We start from the raw sequence: 15424 nt of genomic DNA on the forward strand, positions 1-15424 counted from the left end.
ATTAAGAAACAAGAGCCAGTAGAACAACTTCTATCACAAAACTGGTTAAACATTTTGGACAAGACTTTACTACAAATGAGACACAGCCTACCAAGGAAATAGCCCAGAAGAGCTGCCAGAAATACATGAAGACCTTCCACTGTAAAAAAAACTGGAGAAATGGATCAACCAATAATGGGCTAAATATTTTTGGCACCTCTACACTATTAGGACGAAATTTTGTAGTCAATAAATGGAGTTTTCAGATAAAAAACAATGGTTTGGACTGATTTTTTTTGTCAATTCTAATAAATTGCAATGTTAGCTTCCAAATTATGCAGTCGAAATTACCTAAATATTACTGAACTATTAAAAACAAAAACAACTTTAATCGTGCTAGCAAGTGAAACATTGTGGCCATCTTGTTTAAATCGAAACGGAAAATTACCTCCCTTTTGAACTCTCCTGTGTCATTTTATCAAAATCTATTTTTTATTTTCTTTGATAAATAATTTTCTACCTTATTGATTTTCGTGATTTTTGTATAAAATCATTTAAAAATAAAAAGAATATGTAGATACCATTGTTTTCATGTGAAATTCAGTTTTACAATTTCCGAAATTTCGTCCCAATAGTGTAAAAGTGCCATAATTTCTGGATGAATAATCTAAAAAATAGATAAAGAAGACTCTATAAACCGAGTGAAAAGAGGATCACTCCACTATGATCAGGATAGGATTATAATGGCTGTGCAAGATCAAGGTTCAATAATCAATACTTTTAAGAAGGTGGGTGCTCTTAACAATGACAAATGCAAGTTGTGTCACACAAAAGTAGAGAGTGTGAGCCACCCGACATCCAGCTGTAAGTTTCTGCTAGAGAATGACTACTATATGATGCAGCACAATGGAGTGTGTAAATATCTCCACTGGACCATCCGTAAAAGTTAAATATCCAGTATAGCAGCAACTCCTGGGAATGTATATCAGAAAGAAAAATTAGAAATAAGTCATACACCATCCACCATGACTTTGGAATCCCTACAACTACGTAATTTAGGAATTTTATCACCAGACCCCACCACCACCACCACCACCACCACCACCACCACCACCACCATCATCATCATCATCATCATCATCATCATCATCATCATCATTGTTGTCACCTTCCTCCCTACAGTAGTCCTGAGAGGAACGAGTGGGAGAGGAAGAGGGCTTTTTGCCCACTTTCTTCAGTTTTGAGCTATCCGGCATCAACAGAAGAAGCTGGGCTTCAAGCTCTGTCAAAATAAAAATAAAAAAGAAGCTTTTTGACATTAAACATAATGTTTCAGGTTTTTCTTTAAGGAAAGACGTTACAATTTAACTCCCAGTTAATTACAAAGCAACAAGGTCTTACCAACTGGGAAACTATCAGTTTCAAAAAGGAATAACGAAGAAACTGGGATATTTTTCTGTAAGAGACAGAAATTAAATTTGCCAGCCTGTCAAACAAGAAGACCAGCAGATTATCAGCACACATGTTCTCCAGGAAAGTAATCTAAGGAAAGACCATCTTGGAAGACAATTTAATCGAAATTCCCTTCTTTTAAGGACATTTTTATTTTAAAATTAAAAAAACAACATTAAAACCAGAAGATTCTAGAAGATTGAGAGAACGTCTCTCCAAGAAGGACTGAAAGAAAAAGAACATTTTTTAAAGACCCTTTTTTTCATGTTTCTTTCCTTTCAGGATTTTACGTATCAAATAAGACTGTATTATTATTTTAAAAGGGACAACAAATATTTCCGCGTTTTGATTTGTTAATATCATTTGGACGATAAATTTAAATTTATTGTCCCATTTGATAGAATTAATTCTAGAATAGTCTTTAAATTAGAATTTTGTATGTTCCATTTTTTTTTAATCCTTTTACAATTTTTATTCAAGGTTAACTTTTAACCCTTGCTTTGGGAAATAAAAGCAACTAACATTTTACTTTTTTAATAAAACTTGACTAAATTGATATACTTTTCGAGTTTGGTTTTCATTTGCTCATCTTTTTTATTTTGTTTTCCTTTAGTTTATTGCTACCTTTGCCTTTATTTTTCCGAGTCTTAAATTCCCCAGCACTTTGCTTTTCTTCCCCTATTTTTTTTTATATATTTGTTACCTCAAAAACATATTTTGGTAATGACATTACAAATTACACCAGTACCTAAAAAATGGAGCTATAACATATTAAAAATTGAAAAAAAAAGTTAATATGCAAACACCCTTCAAGGAAGGAAAGTTTTTGTGTCATATATGTATTGGTACGCAGGTTTGATTAGATCCCTTTTCCACCACAAATAAATAAATAATAAAAAAAAAAATCAGACGTGAAATAAACTTTGTTTATTTACACAAAAGTAACAAATCATTTTTCAGTGTCCAAAAAGTGTGTCTTGCCAGACATATGAAAGTTATTTAGACTGTTCGTTGGATTGACAGAAAAAAAAGCAGAGCATGTCCTTTGTTTTCTTATTGGGTAACTTTTTTTGGGGGTGATATGAAAAAGAAAGAGGAAAGTAAATGTCTTTGTGCACGGCTGAATATCTGCATTATCCCCTCTGTGTGTGTGCGCGCGCGTGTGAATAGAATTTACGTGGGCATATTTTTTAAAATCTTTGCGCCTCTGAAATTTACTAATTTCATTTTGCGAGCGTAATTAAGTTTATATTTATTTATTTTAAAACAAAAAATGAATGCATTTTTCAAGTGTGTTTAATCGCACATATACGTGAACGTATGTGAAGGACGGAAACTGGGTTATATGTTCGTACAGCAACTAATTACTCTCTCCTAAATAACTAGAGATGGCAATCACCGCCCTTTAACAATTATTAACAGTATGAATTTTTTATTTTTTTACAAAGGCATCACCACTTATCAAGGCCAAGAGGCCACTCGAGGATAAGGGTTAAAGAGTGTACAGTAGAAATTGGACAATATAGAAATCGTTAGTAATGGAAATTTGATAAATTTGTTAACTTATATGGAACGGCTCATCAAAAACTTGCTTACATTGGACTTAAAGACAACCATATTGTAGTCAGCTGGAAAGCAGGAAAATGGAAGACAATTCCATAGGTGTGCAGTTCTAAGAAAGAAGCTTTGCTCATGGAATCTACGTTTAGGTTTAGGCACAGATAAAGAGTGGGGGAAATTGTTGATAGTGTATTCTGCTAGACAGGTGTTTCTTGTGAAAGTTTGGCGAGGGGGGACCATAGATTGGAGCTCAGCCAAGCACTTGCAATGAAAATAATGATAAAGCAGAGATAAACTCACAACAGCTCTTCTGTGAGAAAAAGGTTGCAGGGAAGAGAAAAGGACATCCCCTACGAGGCTACGAAGTCTATTTTGAACTCTATCAAGGCAGCTTGATGGCTGCCAGAATTAAAATTAATTTCTAGCAGCTCCTACCCAGATATGGCAACAGTATTCCATCCTTGGATGTACCTGGCTCTTATATAGATAGAGAATTGCATCAGCAGTGAGATATCTACTGGATTGATAGAAGGATCCCACCATTTTTCCAGTGGCCTTGGCAACGGATTTAATGTATGTGTTCCATTTAAGATCAGGAGTAAAGGTCAAGCCCAGAAGCTTGTCAAAATATGAGGCCTCCCCAAGACGAGAGCCATTCATTTCAATTGATGCCAGATGAAGATCAGAGGGTTGATGATGTAAAGATAAAAGCTTGGTTTTAAATGCATTAAAAGTAACAAGCCACCTCTTTCCCCATTGAGCCACTTGCTCAAGATCAGAGGAGAGAGAATCAGAGAGAACTTGGTCGTTTACAGTCTTAGATGTGCTACCATAGATAGTAGTGTCATAAGCATAAATGTTTATGAATGATGTAAGAATGTGATTTGGAAAATCATTAATGTGGATCAGGAAGAGACTCCAGCATTAATACTGAGAGCTTCTGATTTCTGCCCATCAACCACTACTCTTATGAGCCTATCAGAGAGAAATGAGTAAATAATTGAGAAGACATTTCCAGCTATACCATAGCTGGAAATCCTGTGACATAAACCTTTATGCCATACTCTATCAAAGGCCTTTGATATGTCAAGAGCAATTGCCCTAGAAAGGTAGCCTCTGTCTAGAGATTCGCTAATTCTATGAGATATAACTGTAAGCACATCTGCTGTAGATCTAGCAGAACAGAAACCATATTACGTGTCACTAAGAAGGTTATTTTTTCTGAGATGGTTGATTACTTCTCTATTTAACACAGATTCCAGCAACTTACTCATGATGCACAGGAGACTTATTGGCCTGTACTGAGAGGGAGATGAGCGATCATCTGAATTCTTAAGTACAGGGCATACTGATGAGATTTTGCAGGGTGATGGGAAGCATTTCTCTTTAAGACAGTGTTTAAACAGTTTTGTAAGGATGGGTGCTATTTCTGATTGAAGATTTTGAGTACTATAATTGGAATACCATCAGGGCCAGTTGCTTTACTGGAATCAAGGTTTTTGATTAGTTTGGCAACATCACGTACAGATATTTGTATATCACATAGCGTGTTTTCTGATACAGGAGGAAATATTGGAGGTTGGTGAAAGTTCTTGGCAAAGAGTTTGGCTTTGTCTGATGCTGACGAGATTACTTCAGGTCCATTTATGATAGTTTGGATAGAACACACGCTTCTGTTCAGGATTCTGTTTGCTATTTGCCAAAACTGGTGGAAACCAAGCCTCTGCTCAGCTACTTTGGATTTGACAGACTGAGAATACAACTCTCTTGCATTCTTTATTACTTTTTTACAATAGTTGCTGGCAGTCTTGAAAGCGGTTTTAGTCTCAGTACATCTATTACATTGGAAGCAATGGAAAAAGTGATTTCTGTGTGCAATGGAAGCAGCACATTCTGGAAAGAACCACGACTGACTGTTAGGTTTTTGCTGGAATTTTTTCGAGCGTATGAAACGGTCTATACCTACAATTAACCATTCCGTCAGGTCTGATACTATAGAAGACAGATCCTTTTTAAACATGGAATGCAGAGGTAGATCTGATATAAATGTACGGAAGCTATCCCAGTCAGCCATAGAGTATTGATATACTATACAATGGAGAGGTACATCTGGGACTTATTACATTTCATTTTAATCTTAACTGATACAACAGAGTGGTTGGAAGATCCAAGTGGAGACAGAACGGAAGCTGAACACAGTTCAGGGCAAGTTGTGAGAAAAAGGTCTAGGAGACTTGCATACTGGCCGTCAGTATTCACGGGTGGATTCGTGAACAATCTGAGTGAGGTCATAAGCAATGGAGAAATCATGACAGAGCCCCCCCCCCAATCATCGGTCTTGTTTTAGTGAGTTAACCGTTGCACATTGTGAACATTAAAGTCTCCACAGACATGAATATTAGCTGAAGGATAAGCAGATAGGACGTGGTCAATTTTCTCAGCTATGCTTTTAAAGATAGTAACTCCGTTGTTGTGGGGGCAATAGAGAGCAAATATAAATGCAGTAGTTTGAGCAAGTGGAACCCGGAAGCACATATAGGGTAAGTTAGGATCTTCTTTGGAGATGTCCCTACCACATGGAAAGCCATCTTTTATGTAGGCACATATTTCATGCCCATGGCGATCTTGGGGGTCAGATTTAGAAGTTAAATTAGAGTATCCTTTAATTACAAACTCATGTAGGGAAATAGTCTGTCCAATGTCAGTTTTGCTTAGAAATAATATATCTGGTTTAGTCTCCTGTAATTGAGTTTCAACCTCTGGAAGTTAGAAAAGCAGACATGTTAGTGGGGGTCTACGTTAGAAGTTGGAGATCTGGGTTTAATTGTGTATTTTTTATTGAAACTTTTCATGATGGAGTTTTGGGATTTGTGGACTAGTTCGACAGACTTGCTTGAAGCAGGGCAGAGAGGGAAAGTAAGAGAGAAATAGAAATGAAGAAATATATTTTTTTGTAGCACATGAAAAGGTAAAGCCGTAACAAATACCCACTAATATATCATCGAGAGGCCCCACCAGAAGCTAATGTATAGTCCAGAATCTATTTACCAAATGGCAATACAGCAGCCCCAGTACTTTGCACCTGCTGATAGGACAGCCTTCTTAATGGTTAATCCAAGGTTCGGGTCCCTGACTATCAGGCGGATAACATCAGCCCAGATAAAACGTTTACCTCCAGCAACACCCTTACTAGTGACATGGCTACAAGGATAGACATAGAAACAGAAAATTTCCGACATGTCTGGCAGCTGTTCACACAAAATACTAGAATACAGCTTTTTCTTCTCCCTTTGTCAGAAAAATCTCTCATTAAAATATGAGGACTGAGTGACAAAGAAAGAGAAGCAAGAGTAACGGGAGCTGCCGATAACGCATCGACAATGCATTGTCTACTCTCCATTAAAAAAAAAAAGGTATTAAGAATTGTACTTAATAAAAGTTCTTTGGCGTGTTTAAGGGAAGGTATGGTGAAAGATTTTGGACTTTGTAGGTATATGGGATCCAAATATGAATTATATTTACTTTAATTTAGTTTTATACAAAAACAGATGGAGTAACTACTATCCTAAAGGAGGTGGAGGAGGAGATAATGCTTTGGAGGATTATCTCATGACAACAATATATACTACTACATTACCTCCCCCACGTCCATACGAAAGATAGTACAATTATAGAAGTGCAAGTGTATTTTCGGCTTCAGGTAGATACCAAATCTTCAATGGGAATTTAATTTAAATTAAATTCTAAACTGCACAGTGCACGTGCACGTGCAGTACCGCACAAAGCGCACAATGGCACTACTGAATCCGTTAAGATTGTTTTAAAAACAATGTTTTAAAGGTAGGAAATAAGATTTTGAAGTATTTAATTCAATTAAAATTAAAAAGTAATATTTTTTAACCTACAAAATTATGTGCTTATATGCTTAAAAATATATCTATGTAAACATATTTAATATTTAACTTAAAAATATATTAAAAATATGTTAGGCAAAATACATATAGTGCGTTTCGGAAAGTTTCGCTATTCACATTTTAGGTTTTTAAAATCCTCATGCCGGAAGATAAGTAATTGGAGAAAAGCGAATTTCCATTGGGTAATTTGAAGTCACATGGTTTATCTTAGCTAATCAACAGATCCGTTTTATAATTGTTCCAGGTTTGTTTTTACACGGCGCATTCCCTCCCCCCTCTCTCTGTCGATCAAATACCGTAAGGACGGCAAAATGGTGAGTTCTAAATACCCACGTGTTTTCATACATTTTACTTAAAAATGTTTATATAAATAATTACAAAAATGTTCTTATACGTTTTTTTATATGAATTTATAATTTTAAAATAGATTTAATTTCCAATATATTTGTTATAGTTATATTTTATTTATGTTCGATTTTATTTCCGAATCTTTCATGGGACATCCCATTTTTTTTTAAATATTTTGCACCATGTGGCATGGTTGAAAAATTTATTGCCTTTTAACTTATTCTATTAAATGGACAAAATTGCTGACTATTCTTGTGTATTTAATATATTTTATAATTCGTGTTGTTTCTTAGATCTTGTTTTACGTATGTTAAGGTTACATGTTTTATAATAAATAAAAGAGAATAAAGCGGTCAGAAAATTTCAGTACTTAGTCAAGAGAGAATCCAGAGTCAGTCCTCGAAATATTTGAAAGCCGCGAAAAAAGCAATACATAATACTATAGAATTTGAACCGAACTTATTTTTTTAAAAATTTTTTTGTAATCCTAAAATCCAGGTTTAGATTCTGAAAAAGCACGCACAAAAAATTACCCCCCCCCCCCCAAGCTGATATTCAAATCATATAGTGCTCGTGCTCGGTCATTTCTGGGTAAATTTATACAAACACCGTGACAGCGAATTAACCCTAACGCTGTCACGGTGTTTGTATAATAATACCCATTTCTGTTCCGTATTGAAGATTTGACGAAAATTCTCTGTATACAAAGATTCTTTGATTTCTAGTGCCAAAAGTAATAAAAAAATGTTCGAATAGCTTTTATCCTAAATCTTATGGAAATCAGTTTAATTTTGCGAAAAAAAATAATACCCCCCCCCCCCCTCAACGCGTATCTCTCGTTTCCCAGTTTAAACGAGAAGCAGTTCCCTTCTGGTAACACGTGTGCGCCTGAGTATTTCAGAAAATATTAGCTCCCGAAACATTTTTTTTCTCTTCCGGTGCACAGTTCTTGTCAGTTCTTTCATCTGACAAACACTTAATACTTCGTTAATGATCGTCGATTTACTGTGATCCCCTAATTTTTCAAGTTAGTGAAATACTGCGTGAGATTGAATCTTTGTAAACAATCTAAAATATTGCTTCGGAATTTTGTAAATGATTATGGATAGTAATTGTCTGTATTTTTGAGATAATAATAAAGGGTTGGGTTCGAGACTCCTAACAAACGGTTCCCCAGTTCGATACAAAACACCTGATGAAGGCCGGAGGGCAAAACGGCCGAAACGTTGTGACGTTAACAAACAAGATGAGGAAGTCAGTCCGACAATCTCAATCAATGATTATGGATGATTGGGTTTATTCCGACTATTGCTTTCATCTTGCATGTGAACAGTGGTTGGTGTTTGTTTAGAAGTACACTAACAAATGTAGAAAAATACATACTCTCCACGGAACGAAGATGCCATACTCCAATAATCACGTAAATTGATCAATTATTTTTTTGGGTTTGGGAAAAGGTGTTATAAATAAAAAATTAGAAAAAATACTATTAAAAACCCGCCGAATATATGTCAAGCTATGTCACGGTAACATATATTGAGCGAGTTTTTAACAGTATTTTATCCAGTTTTTTTTATTTATAACACCTTTTCCCACACTTACCGTGTTAAAGTGGGAGTCAGACGCCATCTTGAATTTTCCACGGTAAACACTGTATGGTTTTCGAGCTGAATAAACATGTTACATTGAATAAAAACACAAAAAATATATCCAGTTTGGTAGAAAAGTAATTTATCTTGCCTTTGATAACATTTACTTGTTATATATTTGTTTTTTGACAACTTTTTCGAATCTGTGTAAACCCACTTTTTTAAACTAAGGAAATCAAAATTTACGATTTTTTAATTTTTGTTTTCATACTTAGTTGTATCTATTATAATGCTCGATCTCGATAGTTCGAATTGAGTTAGCTGTGGTTGTATCCCCCTTTTTTTATATATATATATGATGGCCGAAGAAAACTACTTGATAAATTTGCGTTATTTTTATTTTATTTTATTTATTTATTTTTTTTGGAACATGACATCTTCGTTCCGTGATGAGCAGTTTTGATAATTAAGTATATTCAACCGAAGATTAATCCAAAATAATAACAGTTTTAAATCCATAATCATGCATTTTAACGTACTCATGTAAACTTAGAAACTGTTATCTTATGGAAGGTGGTTTGTGTGAAAATGTTTATTTCTAAAATAAAACGCAACATGAAACACAACTGTTGCATTTAAATTGCAATAAAGGCTGATTATTATTTAGTTTTTCTTCACCGCAAGAACTAGGGTCAGAAAGTGGGATTGAAAAAGTCATTGCTCCAAAAGGAGGATCGGATCTTATTCTGCAAAAGATGATTGTGCACTGCAGGCAGCACCGTCGGCATTCCTGGCAAGGCACCTCAGGCGATTAGCAATAAACTAAAACCTTTTCAGAGAGAGAAAGTAATATCCTTATAGAAATGATCTGTGTTTGGGGTCTTATCCGTTAGTTCAACATCACTTTTAAAAGTGCCCCCGTCATATGCATTTAACAATAAAATGTTTTTTAATTTGAATTTTAAGTATTTACATAATTTATTTTAATATAATGGTATTTGCTTTAATTCGAAATAATATAGCTTCCTTTTATATAGTAAGTTATAAAATATATATGGCAATTAAGCTACACAGAATATTCCGCGTTTCATCCACGCTAGGATTCATTAGGCTTATATATATAATTTAATGATTAGAATCTCGTGACTGTTTTTCACTTCTATCTTTGCTAAGTATGCCATTCAATCGAATATTTGAGATTCAAAAAATTTATAAACTTTTGGTATTTTTTTTTTTTTTTTTTTACGACCTGCCACAGCTTAGTATAAACACCCGCAACCTCGCCATGTTAAAAACGGCTTTCGAGGTTGAGGGGTGTTTATTCCGAAAACCGTTCTTAACATGGGGAGGTTGGAGTTTATAATACGCTGGAGCGTAAAAATTTACCCTTTTAAATAGCTTTTTTCGAAGCCCCCTCCAAACAATCTGTCTGCTCGCGATACACCAAGTAAACACAAATTAACTAAAAATCACGACGTACCTCAATCGATAATGGTAAAGAAATGGTGCTGTCTGTGCTGAATAATGGTACAGAAATCCAGTTCAGGGAAAATATCCCTTTCTCTTAGATAACGTGAATTGACAGTGAAACTCATAGACTAATTTCAATTCATTATAAACAATTTGTGTAAAAAAAACGAACAAAAAAAACCCTGCAGTTTATGGACCGTGCTGAAACAATGTTATGTAGAAAGCCATTCTTTACACAAGGAAAGATTTGTTAACTAGTCTGTACTTTCATCTAACAATTTGATAAGCAACCTTAAAATGTAATAAAAAACTCAAGATTTTCTTGTTAAAATTATAATAATCGGAGCAGAGCAGCATTAAAAATTTTCCACGTGTCAGATTTTCATGTTATAAAATTCGGGTTTGTATTACTGTACACATAGATTCAAAAAAGTTGTCAAAAAACAAATATATAACAAATAAATGTTATCAAAGGCCAGATAAGTTACTTTTCTACCAAACTGGATATATTTTTCGCGTTTTTATTCAATGTAATATGTTTATTCAGCTCGAAAAGCATAGTGTTTACCGATGTATAGGAAAATTCAAAATGGCGCCCGAACACGGTAAGTTTGGGAAAAGGTGTTATAAATAATAAACTAAACAAAATACTGTTAGAAATTCGCTAAATATGTTACCATGACATAAATTTACATATATTCGGTGTTTTTTTAATAGTATTTTGTCTAGTTTATTATTTATAACACCTTTTCCCAAACTTAACCTGTTAAAGAGAGAGTCGGGCGCCATTTTGAATTTTCCAATACATCGGTAAACACTGCATGTTTTTCGAGCTGAATAAACATGTTACATTGAATAAAAACACAAAAAACATATCCAGTTTGGTAGAAAAGTAACTTATCTTGCCTTTGATAACATTTATTTGTTATATATTTGTTTTTTGACAACTTTTTCGAATCTGTGTACAGTAATACAAACCCAAATTTTAACTTAATTACAATATTAAAATTATTATTTTGTCAAACAAGTTTTTAATGAATTAGATAATTTTGTTAACAATAATTTGCTTTGATCATGTTTCAAGTTCGCATATAATTTTAACCGTTTAACCGATTAACTATTCTCAATAGAGAAAAAAAAAGGCCAATATATATATAAAAAAAAACAAACAAAAAAAAACGAAAACAAAACAAAAAAACTGTTACCAAAGGACAAGTTACTTTTCTACCTGTTTACTAGTGACGGACAAAATGGAGGTGGGTTGTAAGGTTTGTTTTGACGGAGTCTCTGTTTAAAAATCTTCCAAAAGTCATATAATTAAGATGAAATTTTCACCGATTATTAAGTGAAAAATGAACTAAAAATGTAATGTTTTTTTTTTTTTTTTTTTTTAATTCATATCCGATATATATATATTTATATCGAATGAATGACAGTCTATATTCCAAAGTTCATGATGTTGACCATCTTATAATTTATTCCTTTAATTTTAAATGGCAACTGAATTAAAGGAATAAATTATAAGATGGTCAACATCATGAACTTTGGAATATAGTCTTTTGTCATTCATTCACTATATTGCTCTGTAATTTCATTGAACTTCTTAAATAAGGCTTGGTATATATTGTAAGGAAATAAAATATATTTCCAGATATATATATATATACTAACAGGCCGACATTGCCTGGTTATAAAATACACTTAAATATGATATTTTAATGCAGATTTCATATTTATTATATTGGATCCAATATATAATAATGATTTTAAAGTGTTTTTAAAAAAAATGATTCTGCGCCATCACTGAGAATCAAAACCAAAACATTTAGCTTAAGATTTACTTTTTCCTTTGACGTTAATTCCTCAGCTATGAAGACCTGTTTGCTAAAAATTAAAACCTGAACCACTAGCTATTACGTTACACATGCATATTCGTAATGTTGTCATTTGACTATCACCTGACAAATTCCATTGTTTTTAATTTTCACACTTTTGCACCGATTTTCCCCAGCTAAAACCCAAATATAGTTTCACATGGGTTTGAATACCCTATGTATCAAGTTTCATGTCTAGACCAAAAACTGAGAGAGGAGTTTGGTAGGCAAAATGTTTAAACAAATATATATGCACATAAATATGTATAGAAAGAGCTTTGTGTTTACCTTTTTATGCAAGTATAAATCCTGTAGAATATTTGCATGAATATAATTACACGTAATAGTTAACTGCAGATGATCTTAAGAAAAACGAAAAAAACTAATAGGGAATTAATATGAATGTTTAAAAGAATGTGCAAATTAGCTAGATATTTTGAAGATGAATGCAGTTCTACGACCCATATATAACAAAGCTGTATTTTCCTTTTAAATAAACAAAAAAAAGGGTTTTAATACCAATACACAAATAAGCAAATTTATAGGCGTATATTTTGCATACAGAACCCCCTTCATTTTTTGTCACTCTTAACCTTAAAATAAAAAATTTCCTGTATTGAGTGGTGGTGGGGGTTGAGGAAGAATGTACAAAAACAAAAAATAATAGCAGGCCTTCAAATTCTGAGAATGAAAACCTGAATTTTCAATGTGTCTAATTTCTCATTTTTTTTTGTTTTGCATTGTGAAATTCGTTTAATGTTATATAAAGTGCCTTCAATAAGTATCCAGACTTTTTGTGCAGGCATTTAAATTGTCATAGACTCTTGAAAATTCAGTATGTTATTGCTATACATCTTATGAGTTGACCAACCTATTAAGATTTCAGGTTCAAATGAACAGCTACAGCAGGAATTAATTGCCACAGCTGGTGATTTTCAAAAATACAATCTGGACGTGAGGACGAGTTAGAAAAACGGCATGCAAAAAAATTCTGTTTTAAAATGCCACAGAAAAATATGCTTTTGGACCATTTTGCATGAATCGAGCATCAGTTTTTGAGTGGCATAAGAGATTCAAGGATGAGAGGTGTAGGAGGAGTAAGGAAGTCAGAACACTGGAGTTGATGGCCAAATAAAGAATTGGACCATCATGTGTCTAGAGAGACAATAAGTGCAGTTTGATGTCAGTATGGGACTGAAAATGTGGAAAATTTGCAATTTTTCCCAAGGGTGCTCAGAAAATCAGAAAGATATTGTCTTGACGACAGGGAAATGGTTGAGCTGAACGATTCAGATCCCGCAGTTCTTGATGCTCTAGTGACTTGCAATGAAAGCTGGATCTACTGCTATGACATAGAGACCAAGAGACAGTTCTTATTGGAAGCATGCTGGCTCTCCCAGACACCAAATCCACCCAAAAACTTATGATGATCCCTTTTTTTTTTTTTTTTTTTTTTTTTTTTTTTTTTTTTTTGACATCATGCCTGACCATGTTAAATCCTTTGGCTAGATCAAGCACTATACCCATCTAGCTTCACTTGCCTTGTTTAATGTATTCAGATGACTGTGAGGATATCCACAGCTCGTCTTAATCCATTGATGGTCAAGTTTAGCATGATTGACTCGATGGACTATTGCTCGATTAATTTTCTTTTCAGCATTTCACAAATACTTAGTATTTTTTTATACTCATACATTTTAAGTGTTTAGAAATAAATGACAAAACTCATTTAGGAGAATAAAATAGACCCTCCCGCTTCAGTTCATTTCCAAAGATCTCTCCTTACCAGACACTTTTGTTGGTTTGACTACGCCCTTCGATGATCCCCAGGTGACTTCATACGTGAAGCCATTGATCCAGCACTGAGACTAGGCTGGATGAAATGTCATGGTGGACGACTCAAAACCGGGGTTAGAACAGTAAAACAGGATGATGAACAGATTCTGGGCTCTCACCTTTTCAGGGTCTGTCGCTGGAATCATGAATAGCTTGTACTCATAACGGAAGAAGTTTTAAATCACCGTGTCTGGTCAGATGGTTGGGATGTGGTGAGCTTGTTGGAAAAAGCTGACCCTGTTTGAATGCTGTGATACTGTAGCAGTATCAGAATTTTTGTAGGAATTTTTGACACCCCTAACACGAAACTGCGAATACAATATAAAAATCTCAGAATTTCTCTGTTAAAAGTGGGTTATTTATTTTCTTTATGGATTATACTTCCAAAATAAACTATTACAGTTGTTTTAAAAGTAATAGAAATATTTTTTTTTTTTTTTTTTTTTAAAAACAGTAATGAATTTTCCGAACTCAATATTTTTCAATCTTTAAACTTTAAAAATCTATCAAAATTTTTCTATTGATTCTATTTTTACGATATTTTCCGGGTCAGTGGGAAATTTTATGTTCTTTCCAATAAATCGAATATAATATTTTAGACAAACGTTTTTTTTTTTTTTAAATTCACGATTCCCCCCCCCCCTCCCAATTTTTAAGTGTCTATTAAAAAGTAAATACTTAATTTAGTACCTGGAAAGTAAATAATTAATTTACTCACAAATTGAAGAGAAAAGGTCAATGCATAATATATTCAAATTTTAAAAAAAAAAAGACATCGTGTTCTTTTAGAATTTTACCTGTAAAGTTTGAAGTTTAAAACCTTTTTTTTAAACCACGTTATTTGTTTTTTCTTTTTTTTTTTTAATGGAACCTTGGTCCTTGCTCCTTTAATTGAAAAAAAAATTAGGGCTTGAATTACATTTTTCGAGGAGTTATAAGCTTGGAAAGACAGGGGGTCGAATAATTCACGCCTCCCATTTTGTAAATGTCTAATAATAATTAATTTAGACTCGCTTAAGTACATAATTATTTACTCACAAATTGAAGAGAAAAGGTCAATACATAATATATTCAAATTTAAAACAAAAAGAACATATTGTTCTCGTAGAATTTTACCTGTAAAGTCCGAAGTTTAAAACCTTTTTAAAAAAAAAAACACTTTTTTTTTTTTTTTTTTTTTTTTTTAATGAAATCTTGGTCCTTGCTCCTTTAATTGAAAAAAAAATTAGGGCTTGAATTGCATTTTTCGAGGAGTTATAAGCTTGGAAAGATGGGGTGGAATTATTCGCTATTTTCACAAAATTTCTGACACTGCTAGTGATACTGAGCATAATAGTGTAACATAATAGTGTAACATAGTTTCATGACTTTGTCACTCCATCTCGTATCATATTATCAATAA

At 33.4% G+C, this 15424-nt stretch overlaps 1 protein-coding gene across 2 annotated transcripts in view; it reads left to right on the forward strand.

The window, feature by feature from the left end:
* The first annotated feature begins 7073 nt into the window (after positions 1-7073).
* Positions 7074-15424, forward strand: part of LOC145266910 (nucleolar protein 56-like) — a 36761-nt gene continuing 28410 nt past the window's right edge. The window contains exon 1 of one of the 2 annotated variants that reach the window (XM_080122699.1): positions 7074-7219. In XM_080122699.1, coding sequence (XP_079978825.1) covers positions 7217-7219 — 3 coding nt within the window. In that variant the 5' untranslated portion in view covers positions 7074-7216. Of the gene's footprint in view, positions 7220-11547; positions 11569-15424 lie in introns of those variants that run through there. The other variant, XM_080122698.1, reaches the window with a different exon arrangement.

This window comes from Euprymna scolopes, chromosome 42 (genome assembly GCF_053919585.1).
Source record: "Euprymna scolopes isolate OS-2025 chromosome 42, ASM5391958v1, whole genome shotgun sequence".
Classification (NCBI taxonomy): domain Eukaryota; kingdom Metazoa; phylum Mollusca; class Cephalopoda; order Sepiida; family Sepiolidae; genus Euprymna; species Euprymna scolopes.